The sequence below is a fragment of the Leucoraja erinacea genome, chromosome 25 (assembly GCF_028641065.1).
Source record: "Leucoraja erinacea ecotype New England chromosome 25, Leri_hhj_1, whole genome shotgun sequence".
Lineage (NCBI taxonomy): Eukaryota > Metazoa > Chordata > Chondrichthyes > Rajiformes > Rajidae > Leucoraja > Leucoraja erinaceus.
In genome coordinates this window covers 1722501-1744004 of record NC_073401.1, presented here as the reverse complement: position 1 = coordinate 1744004, position 21504 = coordinate 1722501, and the positions used below count along the sequence as shown (strand labels likewise).

The 21504-nt window shown below is 50.0% G+C and overlaps 1 protein-coding gene across 4 annotated transcripts in view; it reads left to right on the top strand.

Annotated features, from left to right (window-relative positions):
- LOC129709293 (coiled-coil domain-containing protein 60-like) overlaps nt 1-21504 on the top strand; it is a 117326-nt gene that overhangs the window by 65413 nt on the left and 30409 nt on the right. For all 4 annotated transcript variants that reach the window (XM_055655570.1, XM_055655572.1, XM_055655571.1 and 1 more), the window contains 2 exons: nt 8392-8482; nt 12198-12474. In XM_055655570.1, the coding sequence (XP_055511545.1) occupies nt 8392-8482; nt 12198-12474 (368 nt within the window). The remainder of the gene's footprint in view (nt 1-8391; nt 8483-12197; nt 12475-21504) is intronic.

The following is a 21504-nucleotide window of genomic DNA, read 5'->3' as shown; positions in this document are numbered from 1 at the left end:
GCCGGAGGGTATAAAAGGCAGGGTTTGGGTGCCATCTTCCCCTGGTTTCGTCTTCCCCTGAACCGGGAGGAAATAAAGTATAGTGCTTCTCAAACTGCGGACTACTTGCCTCATTCTGAGACCCACGCACTACATTGGTGACCCCCGACGCTCCATTGGCATCATGATGGAGACAGAACAAAGCCCTACCTCCTCACACGCCAGCCCGACCCTGTCTCTGGACGCGGTCTCCGTAAAACTGCCCAGCTTCTGGACCACACGGCCGCTCATCTGGTTCCAGCAGGCGGAGGCCCAGTTCAACCTGCGGGGCATCACGGTCGATGCCACCCGCTTCTATTACCTGGTGGGAGCCCTCGACCAGGATGCGGTGGAAGAAGTATCGGACTTCCTCGCAGCCCCCCCGGACAATGACAAATACCTCGGCCTGAAACAGCTCCTGCTCCAAATTTATGGACTAAGTAGGATGGAGCGGGCAGGTAGGATCCTGCATATGGGGGGCCTGGGCGACCGGCGGCCATCTACCCTCCTAAAGGAAATGGTGGCGTTATTAGACGGGCACACGCCGTGCCTGTTGTTTGAATATACTTACCTGCATCTGCTGCCGGCCTACATTCGATTGCAACTCACCGACGCCTCGTTTGCTGATCTTCGGGCTCTCGGGAGGCGCGCCGACGCCATGTGGATGGCGCGCCCTGATGACGTCAGCGCGCTGGGTGTCAGCAGAGACGAGGTCGCGCTGAGGTCGACGCGCCCGGATGACGTCAACGCGCTGGCCGTCGGCAGGCACGCCGATGACGTCAGCCCAGCAGCTCCCGATTTCCTCCGGTGGGGCGGGGGAGCTGTGGAAGGAGTGACAGCTCCAGCCCGACGGCCCGCTCGATTACCCCCAGCGGCAGTGAGGGGTACTGCACCTGCAGTCCAGCGCCAGCAAGCTGCAGGCACCACCAGCAGGGGCAGGCAAGCTCAAAATAGCACGAACACAAGGAGCTGGTGCTATTTCCATCAGCGCTGGGGTGCTGCAGCACGACAATGCCGCCAGCCATGCACGTTCCCAGGAAACGCCTGGGCCGGCTGCCAATAGTCCCCGCGGTGGCCGGCCAAATTCACCGCCTTTTCGCTTGGGATCGGCGCTCCGGGACTCGCTTCCTCGTGGATACAGGTGCGGAGCTCAGCGTCCTGCCCCCTTCGCTGGCCAACATTCGTTCCGGTAAGCGGGGGCCCGTCCTCACCGCGGCGAACGGCAGCCCCATCCGCACATATGGACTGCGCATGGTTCCCATCGTGCTCGGCTCCTGCCATTTTTCATGGAACTTTACCGTTGCCGACGTCTCCCAACCATTGCTCGGGGCCGATTTTCTCCGGACGCATTCCCTCATGGTGGACGTCGGGCGTCAGCGTTTGGTCAACGCCACTACAATGGAGCCGATCACATTGCGCTTGGGTCAATCGGTGGGGCGGCCACTGGCGTCCGTGGACTCCCGATACGCACGAATCTTGGCTGCGTTCCCGGACATTCTCACTCCGCAGTTTCATTCAGCAACCCCCAGCCACGGAGTTGTACATTATATCCCGACTACCGGCCCACCCCTCCATGCACGAGCACGACGACTGCCACCAGATAAACTTCGTCTGGCACGGCGGGAATTCCGCACGATGGAGGCCTTGGGGATCGTCCGCCCTTCGAGCAGCCCTTGGGCGTCCCCACTCCACATGGTCCCTAAGTCAAGCGGGGGCTGGCGGCCTTGTGGGGATTACCGACGTCTGAACGCTGCAACAACAGCGGATCGATACCCCATACCCCACATCCAGGACTTCACGGCCCATTTGGCTGGGGCCACATTTTTTTCTAAAGTGGATCTGGTGCGGGGTTATAACCAGATCCCGGTTCACCCGGATGACGTACCCAAGACGGCTATCATCACGCCATTCGGGCTTTACGAGTTTACTCGGATGCCGTTCGGCCTCAAGAACGCTGCACAGGCCTTTCAGCGCCTCATGGACGGGGTTTGTCGGGACCTCGAATTCGTGTTCGTGTACCTGGACGACATCCTGGTGGCCAGCCGCTCGCAGCAGGAACACTGCGCTCACCTTCGACAGCTCTGTCAGCGGCTCAGTGAGCATGGTTTGGCCATCAACCTGGACAAGTGCCGTTTTGGGGTCAACGAAATTGACTTTCTCGGCCACCGCGTGACTGCGCTAGGCGCAGTTCCCCTACCTGACAGGGTTGACGCAGTCCGTCGGTTTCCCCGCCCACGCACGGTGCGCGGCCTGCAGGAATTTGTCGGCATGGTGGCATTCTACCATCGTTTCGTGCCATCCGCGGCCCACATGCGGCCCCTGTATCAACTTCTGGCGGGTGGGCAGCAGAAGAGCGTTGAGTGGACCCACGAGGCGGAGGCAGCTTTCGACGGCGCGAAGGAGGCCCTTGCTCGGGCCGTGCTGCTGGTGCACCCGCGGGAAGATGCCCCGACTGCTCTCACTGTGGATGCCTCGGAGTCGGCAGTTGGTGCTGTGCTGGAGCAGCTGACGGGCGGAGTTTGGCGGCCTCTGGCCTTCTTCAGTCGGCACCTCAACCGCGCGCAGACCAAGTACAGTGCGTTCGATCGTGAGCTCCTGGCTCTGTACCTGGCTGTGCGCCATTTTCGTTACTTCCTGGAGGGCCGCCCGTTCACCGCCTACACCGACCATAAGCCGCTCACTTTCGCCCTGCAGAAGGTTTCCGACCCCTGGTCCGCACGTCAGCAGCGGCAGTTGGCTTACATCTCCGAGTACACCACAGCCATCCGCTACGTCAAGGGGAAAGAGAACCGGGTGACCGACGCATTGTCCCGCCCTGCTATAAATGCCGTGTTCGAGGTGGCGCCCGGATTGGACTATTCTGCTCTGGCGGCGGCACAGCTCACGGACGACGAGGTGCCCACCTACCGGACTGCCATCTCCGGACTCCGTCTTGAGGATGTCCCTCTCGGTCCTGGGGGTATGACAATCCTGTGCGATGTGTCGTCCGGTCAGCCGCGCCCCATCGTCCCTGCCACCTGGCGCCGGAGAGTGTTCGAGGTCATCCACGGACTGGCTCACCCATCAATCCGGGCGACAACGGCACTGGTGGCAGCTCGCTTCATGTGGCACGGTCTGCGCAAGCAAGTTGCCCATTGGGCTCGCACCTGCATCCCGTGCCAGACAGCAAAGATCCAGCGCCATGTCCGCGCACCTCTCCAGGAGTTCGGTCTACCTCACCGGCGGTTCGACCATCTCCACGTGGACATTGTGGGGCCCCTTCCACCGTCCCGGGGCATCACCCACCTTTTGACCATGGTGGACCGCTTCACGCGGTGGCCGGAGGCCATTCCGTTGGCTGACACCTCATCGGCTACGTGTGCTCGTGCGTTGTCCGCGCACTGGATTGCTCGCTTCGGGGTGCCGGCGCACATCTCCTCCGACCGGGGGCCACAGTTCACCTCCGAGCTGTGGTCAGCCATGGCTCGCTTGCTAGGGGTGTGGCTACACCACGGCTTACCACCCGCAAGCTAACGGTCTGAAGGCGGCATTGAAGGCACGACTCACCAGCCCGGACTGGATGGACGAGTTGCCGTGGGTCATGCTGGGCATCCGGACCGCTCCCAAAGAGGACTTGGCCTCATCATCGGCGGAGCTGGTGTACGGGTCAACACTCACAGTGCCCGGGGAGTTCGTGCCGTCGGCGCCGGAGCATCAGGAAACGCCCTCCTCCGCCCTTCAACGCCTTCGCGAGCGAGTTGGCAGGCTCGCACCCGTCCCGACATCCCGCCATGGGACATTTCGACCACACGTGCCAATGGCCCTCACGGACTGCCCATACGTCTTCCTGCGCCGTGATGCCCACCGGACGCCACTTCAGAGGCCGTACGAGGGCCCGTTCCGGGTGCTGGAACACGGGCAGTCGACTTTTGTCCTGGACATGGGGGGCCGGCCGGAGGCCGTGTCGATTGACCGTTTGAAGCCGGCGCACCTGGACATTGACCAGCCGGTGCTGGTTGCTCAACCTCGGCCCCGAGGGCGTCCCCCCTCACGACTCCCTCCACCTGTCACTCCACCTGTCCTCCCGCCGGCCCCTCGACCTGTCCCTCCACCTACGCCCCCCGCAAGCCCCGGGATCTGCTGACTTCCGCACGCGGGCCGGCCGGGTCGTGCGCCCGCCGGTGCGTTTTGTGCCTCTGGTTCTGGGGGGGGGGTCCTGTGGCGGCTCCTAAGGGTCGTCCCATTATACTGCCGAACCCCTCGGCACAGGAGTGGTGCAGTCCGGAGGCGGTCCTTAGCCGGAGGGTATAAAAGGCAGGGTTTGGGTGCCATCTTCCCCTGGTTTCGTCTTCCCCTGAACCGGGAGGAAATAAAGTATAGTGCTTCTCAAACTGCGGACTACTTGCCTCATTCTGAGACCCACGCACTACAACCTCATCTTATGACCTAATGGTATGAACATTGAACTTCCCAAATTGTGTTCCTTTCCCATTCCCACTTGTCCGCCAAGATTCTCCCTCCCTCTGTCCACCTTCCCCTGCACTTCCCCTCCTCCCGACCAAGATACATTTCCCTTCCACATGTGGTCCCATCTGCCCAGTTCATCTTTCCTCTGCTCACACACCAGGCTCCATCGGGAGAAGCTTTCCGTCTCCCAGTGGCTCCATCTCCATCTCCATCAGCTGGCAGGGAGGTGCCCCATTTTGTCTCCCTTCCTCTCCTTTATTCCGGGAATACCCTCTCTGTCCATATGCAAGGTCGCGACCCAAATATCAACCATTTATTTGCCTCCACAGATGTGGCTGAGCCCGCGTAACTCTATTAGCATATTCCACCACCAGCCGTCTCTTCATTTGAAATATAACAGTTTGTCTTAATATTATACCATAAAATCATGAGAGGAATAGATCGGGTAGATGCACAGAGTTTCTTGCCCAGAATAGGTGAATCGGACCAGAGGACATAGGTTTAAGGTGAAGGGGAAAAGATGTATGGAATCTGAGGGGTCGACATAAATGCTGGAGAAACTCAGAAGGTGAGGCAGCATCTATGGAGCGAAGGAAATAGGCAACATTTCAGGCCAAAACCCTTCTTCAGAATGAAGGAATCTGAGGGGTATGTTTTTCACATAAAGGGTGGTGCATGTATGAAACAAGCTGCCAGAAGAGGTAGTTGAGGCAGGGACAAACCCAACGTTAGGAAACAGTTAGACAGTTACAGGGATAGGACAGGTTTGGAGAGATATGGACCAAAGGCGGGCAGGTGGGACTAGTGTAGATGGGACGTTGGCCGGTGTAGGCAAGTTGGGCCGAAGGGCCTGTTTTCATGCTGTATGACTCGATGACCCTATGTAGATGCTGAAAATAGGAGATAAGAACAAAAACAGCTGGTCGGGCTGTGAAACAGAGTTAACATTTAATGTTGAAGGCTCTTGATAAGAAGTCATACTGTAGATGTATTTATTCATGGGATTTGTTGTTCTCCACCCCCCCCCCATGCTGAGTAGTGGAAGGACCCTAGACTGTGGTCCCCCCCACATAGAGCATTAGCATTGGCTGCACCGAGCTTCAGTGCGTCCCTTAGCACGTACTCCTGCAGTCTGGGGCAGACCAGTCGGCAACATTCCCCAACAGACATCCCACTCTGCTGGGAGGTCAACAAGGCTCGGGCAGACCAAAGGGCATCTTTCACCGAGTTTTTTAAAATATTTCAAAATAGATTTTATTCTAGTTATAAATATATACAATACAGGAACCGTGCAAAAAATGTCATCCGACATTTTCGGAGGCTACCCAAATTTCATACATTTATCCCCCACCCTTGCCACCCACGTGGCCCAGTGGCGAGGAATCCCTTCCCTTATCACTGAGTTGAACTTCACAAGCAATATTAACATTCAATGATCATTCCTAATTGTTCCTTAATTGAGGAGGCAATTATCAGTCAACCACACTTAGGCCATGCTGAGCAAAGATAGCAGAATTATTTCTCTGAAGACATTAGTGAACCATTTGGGCTTTTATCACAACCTACTTGTTTCATGCCTACTGCTAATAGCTTTTATTTTTTTTTAAATCCAGGCTTTTGCAATTTACTTAGTAGGTTAATTAGCTGCTATCATTTACCCATTGGCTCATTGCAAAAGAAATCAAAGGGGAATTGTTGGACATGCATGATAGAAAATACGTTATAGTGATACAGGGAAATAAGGAGAAGGGGGATGGGACTAATGGAATTATTCCTTTGGAAGCCAGCATGGAAGTAATGATAGACATAACATGCTGGAGTAACTCAATGGGACAGGCAACATCGCTGGGGAGAAGGAAAGGGTGGCCATTTGGGTCGCGACCCTTCTTCAGAAACATCATCCATTCCTTCTCTCCAGAGATGCTATCCATCCCGCTGAGTAACGCCATTATTTTGTGAAGTAAAACGCTGCACTTTAGTGTAAACCAGCATCTGCAGTTCCCTCCTACACACGGACATGAGGCAGTTGGCCTCGTTCTATGTGTAAACAATAAGATTACATGGCTCATGGTGGGAATTGAACTCAATGTTCCAGAACCCCAGTTGCTAGCCCAGTAATTTTAACCAATGGCGTAGCTCGTACAGCTCCAGAGACCTGGGTTTGATCCCGATCTCGGGTGCTCTCGATGTGGAGTGTGCCTGCTCTCCCTGTGACCATGTAGGTTTTCCTCTGGTTTCCACCCACATCCCAAAGATGTGCGGGTTTGTAGGTTAATTGGCCTCTGTAAAGTGCCCCTCGTAGGTAGAGAATGGACGCAAAAGTGGGATTACAGAGAACTAGTTGAAACCGGTGATGGCTGGTCAGTGTGGACTCGGTGGGCCGAAGGATGAGGTTCCATGTCGTATCCCTGAACTAAATGTAACCGCTATACTATCCTAATAGCCAGTTGTTGGTCACAACTAAATAGCAGTATGAGTGAATAAAATGTTCTAGTGTATTCACATCCCTTTCACAATGTGGTGCTGCATTAGAAGCTGAATGATTTAGAACAACAATTTTTAGTTGCCAAGGAAGACTGATAGAATGAATACGTTACTGTACATGTGACTGGGCACAGTGAGATTCTTTGCTTGTATACCCAATGTCTACAAATAGCGGCCACCTACGGCGCAGACAAAGTTACAAAGCTCCCCCTTTATTCCCCACTCCCCCCCCCCCCCCCACACTGGGTCCCCTTAGCCCAGGGTTCATCCCCCTCCCTCACGCCAGGCCCCCCGCCCTCTCATCGACCGCGGGTCGGCCCGCGAGGCTTCACTGCTGCCGATGCCCCATAGACTGATCAGACCGTGAGTCTTTCCTCTTGGAAGGAGAAAAATAAAAGGAATGCAGTTGGTGGTCCTTACATTCCCACGTGTTTCAGTTGAGTTTATTGTCACGTGTACCGAGGTACAGTGAAAAGCTTTAGTCGCGTGCTAACCAGTCAGCGTAAAGGCAATACATGATTACAATCGAGCCATTTACAGTGTATAGATACATGATAACATTTAGTGCTAGGCAAAGCCAGCAAAGTCTGATCAAGGATAGTCCGAGGTAGATAGCAGTTCAGGACTGTTCTCTGGTTGTGATTCAGTTGCCTGATAACAGCTGGGAAGAAACTGGCCCTGAATCTGGAGGTGTTCGTTTTCACATGTGCCTTTTGCTTGATGGGAGAGGGGAGAAGATGGTGTGGCCAGGGTGAGACCCTTCCTTTGTTTTCTCTCCCTTTGTTCGTTTTTTCCATACCTTCCCCTCCTTATGACCTGGACTCATTACACTTTCCCACCTGGAGCTATCTGCTCCATCACTCATGTACCTATCCATCTGGGTTTCCCCATCCTACAGAACCATAAAATGATCACACTCTAGTCTATGGCCCGACACGCGCGCGCGCGCACACACACACACACACGCACACGCGCACACACACACGTTGTGGAGGCAGATACGATAGTGGCATTTAAGAGGCTTTTGGATAGGCACATGATGTGCAGGGAATGGAGGGGTATGTATTATGCACAGGTAAATAAGAGATGGCCTTGACATCATGTTCGGCACAGACATTGTGGTCCAAAGGGCTGGTTCTTGTGCTGCACTGTTCTATGTTCTATGTGTTTGTGAGAGTTAATTTTGCAATAATTAAATATGCAATAACTGTGCTCTGTCAGTAACGTGCAAGCTGGTTGAATTGAATACTTCATTCTTCTTCTTCTTCTTGCGTATGGCGTGCACAGCCTAAAGTTGTAGGACAACTTGTTCTATTTGATCTTGTTTGATTGTGCACGCCGTGTTGAATGCATTCGCTGAAACAGGTGCAATCTCCCACCCCAATGCTTCATTCAAAGCACTCTAGGAGTGCTCACTAGGAGGTTTTTTTGTTCTCTGCTCAGGGATCCAGGTGGAATGAAAAATGCATCCAGGAAAATCAACAAAGACAAATCCATAGAAGCCAAGTGGGAACAGTTCATATCACAGCCCAAGGTAAAGTGGCCAGATATTCGTTAAAGTACAGGAGAAAGTGATGTTACCATTCATCAAGCTCCTACTTACTGTTTCGCTGCTACCAAGCTGTATCATGCCTGTTTCTGACAACGACTGAACCTATTTCAGCTTAGTTTATTGTCACGTGTACCGAGGTACAGTGAAAAGCTTTTGTTGCATGCTATCTAGACAGCAGCAAGACAATACATGATTATAATCGAGCCAATTACAGTGTATAGATACATGATAAGGGAATAACATTAAGTGCCAGCAAAGTCCTTTCACTGTCGTGTAGAAAATGCCTGAGTTGTACTGTTATATCTGAAATGTTTTTGTAGTTATATCTATATTGGGGTTTTTTTATATTTTGGGTGTCAGATCTCAACACTTTGTCTTTGCGTTCTGGTCCATGCTCAAATATAAGCAGATAGCATCAAGGCAAACTTCCAATCCAGTATTGGGGGAACACTCAACAATACTCAGCCATGGTGAGGATGATGTGAAACGTTGGTGGACTCACCAGAAAGTCTTGGATCAATTGATTGGCAGCCTGTTTTGTGTCTTCTGACCTCACCATCAAGCTCAGCAACATCAAAAAGCAAAACAAATATTGCCAGTCCTTTTTATGTCAATGTTATTTTCAGCTTTTTTAATAACATATACAAGTTAGCCACACATGCTCGATAAATATAGTTCATCTGAGGCCTTTTGAACATTATCAGATTGCAGTCTATGCTGTGATTTGCCCACAATGCAGTCCTTTTAGAAAACATAGAATTCATAGAAAAATGGGTGCAGGGGTAGGCCATTCGGCCTTTAGCGCCAGCACCGCCGTTCAATATGATCATGGCTGATCATCTAAAATCTGTACCCCATTCCTGCTTTTTCAGCATATCCATTGATTCCATTATCCCTCAGAGCTAGATCTAACTCTTTCTTGAAAACATCCAGTGAATTGGCCTCGACTGCCTTCTGTGGCAGAGAATTCCACAGATTCACAACTCTCTGGGTGAAAACGTTTTTTCTCATCTCAGTCCTAAATGGCCTACCCCTTATTGTTGAAATGTGTCCCCTGGTTCTGGACTCCCCCAACACTGGGAACATTTTTCCTACTTCTCGCCTGTCCAATCCTTAAAGAATTTTATATGTTTCTATAAGATCCATTCTCCTCCTTCTAAATTCCAGTGAATACATGACCCATTCTTTCAATATATGTAGATCAGTCCCGCCATCGCTGGAATTAACCTGGTGAACCTGGAAATAGCTCGTTCTAAGCTTCCCCCCAGTCTAGTTTCAGTCAATAAAATGCTGAGTCAAGCACTTGCGCATCTAAACTTTATTTTGGAAAAACACAATAACAGTTCCCCACTACTGTACCTAACCACCGCGGGTTCGATCCTTGTATCTGCTTGGCCAAGCCCTCTTAGCCTCATGCAAGCTGAGACACTCCAAAAGGTCATGCAGTCCCAAGCGTTCTTCCAAATGATCAACACAGGACCTCGTGGCAGCTACCTTTTATAGGTCCCCGGCCTTGAGGGGCTGAACCACTTGGGGTGGTCTCTATACAGTTTACTGACAAATTTCGATTAACAAAGTACATGATAGATAGTTCCCTAACCCAATAATACAGTGACTAATACAATGTATTTGAAAGGAGCTTCTGGAAGGAAGCAAACATAGCAACATTTGCCCAGATATTCAAGAAACCCAGACAAGGCACAACACTTAACCCAATCACATCTAACAAAGTAAAGCTTTGCAACATTATTTACAATGTGTACGTCTGGTTTGCATTCACCCAATCCATTTCATGCAATTTACACCTAATTGTAAGAATCTCCAGATGTCCCATTCTTTCCCTGCAACTATTAATTGGGCCACAGTCAAGCTGGTACCAGTCAGCACCTTGTCCCTGTACTGCAAAAGGCATATTTGACCAAATGGCCTAGCAGCACAGAAGCCTTTACTACATTTTAGTGTCCTGGCATCTCCAATTTGGCCAGAATCAACAAACCTATGCTGCACTCCCGCAATAGCAATTATGTCCTTCCTCAAATTAGGAGACCAAAATTGCACTTTGCTTCCTGTCCGCCAACCAGTTCTCTATCCATGTGCAGTCTCACCAGCACCCTTTGCAACTGCAGTAGGACCTCCTTGCCCCTAAACTCAACTCTTCTCACAATGAAGGTCAACATGCCATTAGCATTTTTCATTGCCTGCTGTACCTGCATGCTTAATTTCAGTGACAGTTACAAGCACACCCAGGTCTTGTTGCACCTCCCCTTTTTCTAATCTGACACCATTCAGATAATAATCTGCCTTCCTGTTCTTGCCACCAAAGTGAATACCCCCACATTTATCCACATTATATTGCATCTGCAATGCTTCGGCCCACTCATCCAACCTATCCAAGTCACCCTGCAGCCTCATAGCATCCTCCTCGCAGCTCACACTGCTACCCAGCTTTGTGTCATCCGCAAACTTGGAGATGTTACACTTAAATTCCCTTGTCTAAATCATTAATATATATTGTAAATAACTGGGGTTACAGCGCTGAGCCTTGCGGCACCCCACTAGTCACTGCCTGCCATTCTGAGAAGGATCCGTCAATTCCTACTCTTTGCTTCCTGTCCGCCAACCAGTTCTCTATCCATGTCAATTCCCTACCCCCAATACCATGTGCTCTAATTTTACACACTAATCTCTTGAGTGGGACCTTGTCAAAGGCTTTTTGAAAGCCCAGATACACCACATCAGCTGGCTCTCCCTTATCCATTCTACTTGTTACATCCTCAAAAAATTCCAGATGATTCATCAAGCATGATTTCCCCTTCATAAATCCATGCTGACTTTGACCTGTCACTGTTTTCCAAATGCGCTGCTATACCATCTTTAATAATCGACTCAAGCATATTCCCCACTACCGATGTAAGGCTAAAGGAATTTTTTCGGCGACTTGCCGGCACCCGTCATAGTCGCAGTAGATCGCCAAAAATGTTCAACGTTGAAAATCCAGCGTCGACCAGAAAAAGGTATGACTCTTTGGGCGACTTCTCACGACCACACAGGCGTCACCCCGCGACATGCCGCCGAAAAAATCGTGTAAGTGGGACAGGCCCTTAACTGGTCTATAATTCCGCATTTTCTCTCTCCCTCCTTTCCTAAAATGTGGAGTTACATTAGCTATGGGAATTTGCTATAGAAACATAGAAAATAGATGCTGGAGGAGGCCATTTGGCCCTTCGAGCCAGCACCGCCATTCATTGCGATCATGGCTGATTGTCCCCAATCAATAACCCGTGCCTGCCTTCTCCCCATATCCCTTGATTCCACTAGCCCCTAGAGCTCTATTTAATTCTCTCTTAAATCCATCTAGTGATTTGGCCTCCACTGCCCTCTGTGGCAGGGAATTTCACAAATTCACAACTCTCTGGATGAAAAAGTTTTCTCATCTCAGTCTTAAATGGCCCCCCCTTTATTCTAAGACCATGTTGTGGCCCCTGGTTCTGGACTTGCCTGACATTGGGAACATTTTTCCTGCATCTAGCTTGTCTATAAGATCATATTTGATCAAGACCATTTAATGGGATCATAACTTTCTCATAGTTGGCAGCAAGTGCCCAGATTAACGTTATATTGTCTCCATACACTGTGTGTGCTGTCATTTCTGTCTGTCCGCAGCTGAATTCATCTCCTTGAAATGTTTGTCTTTTAGTTAAAAAAATCCACCATGAGGATTCTGCAAAAGACACCATTACGATTCAGGAGAACGTCCTTCTCAGCAGCCTCACCTGCCAATGTGTCTTCCTCCATGCTGACCCCAGTATTTGACAGCGCCTCCTCAGAGATAGCCAGCTCTGGAGACAGGGGGACAGGGACTCCGGCACCTGTATTAGAATCAGTTTGTGAAATTCCAGATGATGACTCCACCATAAGCAGCATTCACACCCAAAACAAACAGGATGAAGAGGAGGAGGAAGCAATACCTGATTGTGAGTGTGATTCATTGTGTAGTCTATAGACGCATCTATAATTATAATAAAGTTGCTTAGTTTAGTTTTGAGATACAGCGTGCAAACAGGCTCTTCGGCCCACCGAGTCCGTACCGAACAGCGATCACTGCACATTAACATTATTCTACACACAATAGGGACAATAAGAACAATTTACACATACACCAAGCCAATGCATCCTGTACATCTTTGGAGTGTGGGAGGAAACCGAACATCTCAGAGAAAACCCACATGGTCACAGGGAGAACATACAGACTCCGTACAGACAGCGCCCATAGCCGAGGTTGAACCCGGGTCTCTGGCACTGTAAGGCAGTAGCTCTACTACCAAGTCACCGTGCCGCCCTTAATGCAGTTACTAAATGTAGTTTAGTTTAGTTTGGAGATACAGTGCAGAAGTAGGCTCTTCGGTCCACCAAGTCCATGCTCCCCACACTAGCTCTATCCTACACACTAGGGACAATTTATAATTTTTATCAAAGCCAATTAACCTACAAACCCGCAAGTCTTTGGAGTGTGGGAGGAAACCGGAGCACCTGGGGAAACCTCACGCAGATCACAGGGAGAAGGTACAAACTCCATGCATACAACACCTATAGTCAGGATCTCTGACTAACCTGGGCCTCTGGCGCTGCAAGGCAACAAATGTACCACTTTTTTTCAGTGATTCCAAAGTCAATTTTCCTTCAGCTCATTTCGATAAGATGAAAACTTCCTCTGTGAAGCTATCGGTGGAAGTCCACCACTAAGAACTGTCTTTAGTTGAGTGCTAATTCACAATAATAGGGTTAAAGTCCGTGATGAATTAATTATACGTTAGCCAATTTGTATAATGTTACACCTGTTGCTCAAGTGGAAATTTTACTTGAATTAATGGCTTTGTGAAATTAGTCAAATGGAAATGCAGTGAACATGTTGCCGGTAATTCTCAATGCACTGAGTACATTAAACCTGTGGATTGACAGCTCCACCAAGAGACACATGTAGGTGATGGAAACTCAACACTGACACAATGGAGGCATTCCCTGTGAGGTTGCTGCTACATCTTGCTAATTGACTTCTCCCAACACTAATGGAGCAACGCCCAGAGGCCATAGCAACACAAGAACAAAGGAGCAAAAATTAGATTTGTGAATTGACAGACGGGAATGAAGATGAATTTAAGAATGGTGAATTTCACTGAACACCGGAGTGCCACAGGGCTGTGTGCTCAGCCCTCTCCTCTACTCCCTCTTCACCCACGACTGCATCCCAAAGTACGGATCCAACGCCATTATTAAGTTTGCTAACGATACCACGGTAGTAGGACTGATCAGCGACAACGATGAGTCAGCCTACAGGGATGAGATCCAGCACCTGACCACCTGGTGTGCTAACAATAACCTCGTCCTCAACTCCAAAAAGACGAAGGAGATTATTGTTGACTTCAGGCAGACCAGAGGAGGCAGTCATACCGCCATCCATATAAACGGGACTGAGGTGGAGCGCGTCTCCAGCTATAAATTCCTCGGAGTACATATCTCGGAGGACTTGTCCTGGTCCCTCAACACCTCCAAGCTGATCAAGAAGGCAGAGCAGCGCCTTTATTTCCTGAGGAGGCTCAAGAAAGCCCACCTGTCCCCCCGGATCCTGACCAACTTTTACCGCTGTACCATAGAGAGTATCCTGACCACCTGCTTCACGGTATGGTACAGCAGCTGCACTGCTGCGGACAGGAAAGCACTACAACGGGTGGTGAAAACCGCGCAGCACATCATCGGTGCCCCGCTCCCTGCCATGGATGCCCTCCACCGAAAACGGTGTCTGAGACGGGCTGGGAAGATCATCAAAGACCCCTCACACCCCAACCATGGACTGTTTGCCCTCCTCCCATCAGGGAGGCGGTACAGGAGCCTCAGCTCACGTACTAGTAGGATGAGGAAAAGCTTCTATAACTACACAATCACTCTGCTGAACTCGGAGTCCCGACGATAGATTTCTTTGGTCCCTCCGTCCCCTTTGTTTAATCATTCTGTATTTCCTGATTATTCTGTATCTTCTCTCTTTCTATTTTTTTTGTTTTTCTCTATGCACATCTACTACGGACTGACGCAAAACTGCATTTCGTTGTACTGATACTTGTATTTGTGCGATGACATTAAAGTTGAATTGAATTGAATTGAATTAAGGTGGCATGTTGGGGCAGCACTGGAGATCTGGGTTCGTGCTGACTACGGGCGTTGCCTGTACACAGTTTGTACGTTCTCCCCATGATCTGCGTGAGTTTTCTCTGAGATTTTCGATTTCCTCCCACACTACCATGACAATAGACAATAGACAATAGGTGCAGGAGTAGGCCATTTGGCCCTTTGAGCCAGCACTGCCATTCAATGTGGCTGATCATCCACAATCAGTGCCCCGTTCCTGCCTTCTCGCCATATCCCCTGACTTCGCTATCTTTAAGAGATCTATCAAGCTCTTTCTTGAATGCATCCAGAGAATTGGGCTCCACTGCCTCCACAAGCAGTGGAACCATGTTTGGTCCATATCCTTCCAAACCTGCCCTATCCATGTATCTGTCTAAATGTTTCTTAAACGTTGGGATAGTCCCGGCCTCAACTATCTCCTCTGGCAGCTTGTTCCATACACCCACCACTCTTTGTGTGAAAATCTACCCCCCAGATTCCTATTAAACCTTCTCCCTTCACCTTAAACCTATGTCCTCTGGTCCTCGATTCCCCTACTCTGGGCAGGAGTGTGCATCTACGCGATCTATTCCTCTCATGATTTTAGACATGATAATGCTATGGTGCGTGGATCGCTGGTTGGTGCGGACTCGGTGGGCCGAAGGGCCTGTTTCTGCGATGTATCTCTAAACGGAACTAAACTAAAACGAAGCTAAATGTATATGCAGCCCATGAATCCAACCTGTGCCATCATCTGGTATGAATCTTAACTCGCAAGGTTTCTCTGTAAGTTTGTAGACACAAGGAACTGCCTGACCCGCTGAGTTACTCCCGCACTTTGTGTGTTTCTCTGTAAGGATGTTTGGTGCTTTTATTTAATGAGAAACATATTTAATAATAACTTCAGTTCTTGCATGGGCTGGCTTTGTGCATATTTTATTTTCATTGACCTGGTTTATTGCTAGAAATGAGGTTCCACAGCACGCATTTCAAGATGAAGCGGTGTGAGATTTGTTTTACCAACCACTGCTCAACATGTGAAGGACACTTGCCCAATCATTTTTAGCGCAGGTTGGAAGGAAGCATTGATGGGTCTGGTGCTGGGGAATGAATACGGCCGAGAGGACCCGGTGCCTGTGGCTGAAACATATTGTGAGGTTTAGATTCGTGATTGAGAAGGTGAATCTGGAGGTGTGCGTTTTCACACTTCTATAACTTTTGCCTGACGGGAGAGGGGAGAAGAGGGAGTGGCCAGGGTGGGACTTGTCCTTGATTATTTTGCTGGACCTGCCGAGGCAGCGTGAGGTGTGTACAGGAAGACATGTGAGGGAATGTAGCTTCTCTTCTCAAAGAAGATCAGGTCACTATCAAAGATCTTAACCCCCAATGCCTACTTTCCTGCAGGTTCACTAAGACTGTTCTATTAAGCTGTCCTCCAGAAAGACTACAATAATACGCTATTGGAGGTGGAAGGAGATGGGGAGGGGAGAAATGGGTATGAATCCAGGCCAAGCTGAAGAGCTCATCAAAATAGACACCGAGTCTTGCCAATGCACAGGAGGCCACAATGGGAATACCTGATGCAATACATGAGATCAGACGAGGGTCATATCAAACTCCGTCTCACCTGGAAAGACTGCTGGGTCCCTGGATGGAGGTGAGGGAGGAGGTGTCGGGACAGGTGTTACATCTCCTGGTATTGCAGGGGAGGCTGTGGGTTGGGTGAGAACGTATGTGAACTAAGGATTTACAGAGGGAAGTCGTCTCTACGGAAGGCGGAATGGGGTGGGGATGGGAAATGTTGGAGGATGATGCGTTGGGTGTGGAGACTGGTGGGGTGAAAGGTGAGGACCAGGGGAACCCTATCCTTGTTCATTGTGGGAGGGGGAGTGAGGGCAAGAGTATGGGAGCAGAGGACACGTGGGGGAGGGATCCATCTATGACAGTAGGGAGGAACCCAATTTACGAATGAAAGTGGACATGTCCGCTGTCAAGAATGGAAAGTCTCATTCTGGGATCAGATGCAATGGAGACAGAGAAATTGAGGGTAGGGGATAGCGTCTTTGCAAGAGGCAGGGTGGGAGGAAGTTAGTCCAGGTAGCTGTGGGTGTCAGTAGACATCTATGGATAGTCTGTTCCCTGTGATGGATTCAGAGAGAGTTGTGAGAGACAGTCAAAGTGACTTTGAGCGCAAGGTAGAAGTTTGTGATGAAGTTAATGAAATGAACAAGTTCTGCACAAGAGCAGGAAGCAGCCTCCATGCAGTCATCCGTGTAAGGGGGAAGGTGCCAGTATATGTTTGGAGCAAGGACTGTTCGATGTAACTGGCAAACAGGCAGGCTGAGCTGGGGCCCATGTGAGTGTCCATGGTTATACTTTAACTTGGAGGAAGTGAAAGGATTCAAAAGATAAGTTGTTGAGGGTGAGAAGTTCGGCCAGGCAGATGGGGAGTATTGGGAGAGGGAAATTGATTGGGTCTCTATTCTCGGTGTGGTATGAAGGTGTAAAGGGACTGGACATCCATAGAAAAGAGGAAGTAATGTGGGCCTAGAAATTGAAAGTTATATGGGAATTGAAGGGAGTGTGAGGTGTCTCGGATGTAGGGCAGAAGGGACTTGACAAAGAGGGATAGAATGGAATCAAGGTATTTGAAGATGAAAATTTGGCGATGTGAGGCAGCAGAGTGGCACAACAGTAAAGTTACTGCCTCACAGCGCCAGAGACCCAGGTTCGATCCTGATTGCGGGAGCTGTCTGTACGGGGTTGGTACATTCTGCCTGTGACTGTGTGGGTTTTCTCCAGGTGCTCCGGTTTCCTCCCACACTCCAACGATGTAATTAGTAGGTTAATTGGCTTGGTATAAGTGTAAATTGTCCCTAGTGTGTGTAGGATAGGGTTAGTGTGATCGCTGTTCTGCGTGGCATCGATGTGCTGAAGGGCCTATTTCCGTGCTGTATCTTTAAAATAAAAGTCAAAAAATTGACTATGGTCTATAAAGAAAACAAATACATTTCTTATTAAGCGTTAAAAACTTTGAGAAAAACTTGCAGTGGAACTGGGTTAGAGCAGCAAATATGACTGGCTGAAATTCCAACAAGGATAGTACAGGGACTGCATGGGTTGGAGAACAGTACTAGTGATAGGTTGGTTCTTTGCCAGGAGCCAACAGGCAAAGGTTAGTAGGAGTCAGTAAATGACAAACTAAAAGCGGACCAACTCGGGTATGTCCCTTTAAGTTCTTCCCTTACTGACCCAATGCCACCTTTGCCTATCCCAACACCAGCATTGTAGCCCAACATGTATTCACCACAACCCAATACCACACAACTTCTCCTATCCCAGTACTGTCAGCCAGTCACAAGTTTCCGCCCTGTTACTGATCGTCAACATCTGACCCTTACCACAGTTGCCTCTTCTGATCTACCTCCTGCCTCTCTCCTCCAGAAAGTCCGAGACTTAACCAGTTTCTGTTGTGTGATCTGCACAAATCACAAAGAAAAAGGCTGTGTTTGTGGAAGATCCGATTCGGTTTTGAGTATCAGTTGCTACTGCATTTCCAAGCAACGTACTCACAACCCAGTAATTATTACCCTGCCCAGTGCCAGCTGCTTAACACATCACTGAGGCCACATGTCAATTCTGGGGCATTACTTTAGAGCACGGGTAAAGAGGGAGTGTATTTGATTGAGCTGTCGTATAAACGAAGAGTGATTACTAAGACGCTCATAAGCAGTTTTTGAGCAAACTGTATATTTTATCTCCGCAATGATGTGGTTGCCAGTGGAGTTTTACATGTTCATCCTTCACTGATGTGACTTGGTTAATTGTTTAAGAAAGAACTGCAGATGCTGGAAAAATCGAAGGTAGACAAAATGCTGGAGAAACTCAGTGGGTTAGGCGGCATCTATGGAGAAAAGGAATAGGTGACGTTTCGGGTTGAGACCTTTCTTTAGACTGATGTCGGGGGGTGGGGGGGCGGGAAAAAGAAAGGAAGAGGTGGAGACAGTAGGCTGTGGGAGAGCTGGGAAGGGGAGGGGAAGGAGAGAGAAAGCAAGGACTATCTGAAATTGGAGAAGAATGTTCATACCACTGGGGTGTAAACTACCCAAGCAAAATATGAGATGCTGTTCCTCCAATTTGCGGTGGGCCTCACTCTGGCAATGGAGGAGGCCCAGGACAGAAAGGTCGGATTCGGAATGGGAGGGGGAGTTGAAGTGCTGAGCCACCGGGAGATCAGGTAGGTTAATGCGAACTGAGCGGAGGTGTTGGGCGAAGCGAATGCCAAGCCTACGCTTGGTCTCACTGTATTGTATTGTATTGTATTGTATTCAAATTTATTGTCATTGTCTCAATTTGAGACAACGAAATGAATTTCCCGTACAGGCAGTATCGTTAAAAAAAAAAAAATCACAAGAAAAATAATAAAAAATAAATAATAAATAAATAATAAAACATATTAAAAATAAAATTGAAATTGAATTAAAAAATTTTTAAAAAAAGCACAAACACAGAAAGTCCACAACACAACATAACATAAATGGCACCCAGGTGAGGAAGGCACCATAGTCCAGCCAGCCTCCCCTCCGTGTTCATCCGTGGTCGGGGCCTTCCGAGCACCCGCAGTCGCCGCCCCGGGTGGCCCGATGTTCAGGCCCTCACGCCGGGCCGGTGGAACGCCGACGCCGATCCCCGACGGTGAGCATCCTCCTCCTCAGCGGCCCGGACCTCCCGATCAGCCACCTCCCGCTGCCGGAGTCTGCAGCTCCCGAGTCCGCTGGTCGAGCCGGGCAGAGTCGCAGGACCCCGCGCTGTCCATCAGCGCCGCCCGCGTTGGGAGCTCTGCAAACCGCAGCTCCATGATGTCGGCAGCAGGTCCGGCACTCCGGGCTCCAGACGGCGACCCCCGGTAAGGCATCGCCAGCCCCGCGATGTTTCAGCGCTGTCCCGCCGCTGCTGGAGCTCCGGTCGATCCCGGCAGGAAAGGCTGCGCCAATCCAGGTAGGTAGGCCGCTGGGGGGGGGGGGGGGGGGGAGGACGCGACTCGAATAATAGTCGCGTCCTCACCAGGAAGCGGCTGAAGTACGGTATCCCCCGCACCGTGCCCTCTTCCCCCACATAAAAACACCAAAAAAACACAAAAAAACACACTTTTACATAACTAAATAAACAAAAAAACAAAAAGGTACCGGGCTGTAGGTGGAGGCTGCTGGCACCAGCGCCACCAGAAGTACAATACTTCCGGTGGCGCTGGTTAATTGATCGGTGTGCATTTCAATACTAAACTGAGCAAGCAGGCCAAGAGAGGGAGGGGAAGCTGAATTCTCCACCCTGTGCTCTGTGTATAATAGAAAGGTGGTGGTACAAGATTTAACATGAGAATTCAGAAGCCTGTTGCCCTCCTTGCTGCTCTGCTGAACTTTACCAGTCAAACAGTGGTGTACCTGTGTAATACCACCAGTGGCCAGTGAAGGGAGCTGCATACTAGACATTTCATCCAGCTCTGTACAAATTAGTATTGCAGTATAGTGCACCAACATTTGTTTTTGTGTAAACCATCCCTGTTTTAAAGTCTTTGCTGGCCAGATAGATCAACTTTTGTTGCTTACCCATTGGTGTTTCTGATGCATTAATGTGAAAAATATACATCTTCTCGATGCACTGGGGCGCATCCTCAGTGATGTGATCTGGGGTCATCGGGTGTTTCGGGTCTCACAACATCAGATACCCTCGCCCAGGTGACCCAGTTGATCAGGCCCCGACTTGTGTCCCAGCAGCAACCGCTCACGGATCAGCCATCTTAATAACTACTCTGCAGGGGTTGGGATATTCTAGTGCGTGGAGGGACTGGGCTCTGTGGGGTGAATCCTGGCCGGGCTCCTGGGACAATAATAAGCTGTACTGCTCTTTATTCGTTTAGTATTTGTTCACCAAATACCTAACCTCTACCTGGTTCTGGGCCTGGAAACTACCCATTGTTTCTGCTTGCCCCTGTCCCACTGAATTCATTTCCACATACCTCGACTCCATCCTCTCCCCCCTATGTCCAAGATGCCTCACCCGCCCTTCATCTCTTCAATGACTTACGTTTTCGAGGCCCCCACTCCCTCATCTTTACCATGGACGTCCAGTCACTCACCACCTCCTTCCCCCAACAGGAAGGTCTTCTACCCCTCCGTTTCTTCCTCCACCACAGAACCAACCAATTTCCATCTACTAACAGTCTCTGCCACCAAGCAGAGCTGGTCCTCAACAATTTCTCCTTCCACTCCTCCCACTTGCTCCAAATTGAAGGCGAAGCTATGGGCACTCGCATGGGCCCCAGCTAGGCCAGCCTCTTTGTAGGGTACGTCGAACAATCCCTGTTCCAGGCGTACACTGGCCCTATCCCTGAACTCTATCTCTGTTACATTGACGACTGCATCGGTGCTGCCTCCTGCACCCATGCAGCTCACTGATTTCACTAACTTTACTACTAATTTCCATCCTGCACTCAGATTCACTTGGACCATCTCCGCCATCTCCCCACTGTTACTTGATCTCATCGTCTGCATCACAGGAGACAGACTGTCGACTGACATCTATTACAAACCCACTGACTCCCATAGCTATCTAGCCTACACTTCTTCCCACCCTGCTTCCTGTAAAGACTCTATCCCCATCTCCCAATTCCTCGATCTACATCACGTCTGCGCCCAGGATGAGGTGTTCCATACTACGGCATCGGAGATGTCCAAATTCCTTAGGGAACGGGGGTTCCCCTCTTCCATCATAGATGGTGCCCTCACTCGTGTCTCCTCGATATCCCGCTGCTCCATTCTTGCTTCCCCCCCCCCACCCCCAGTCAT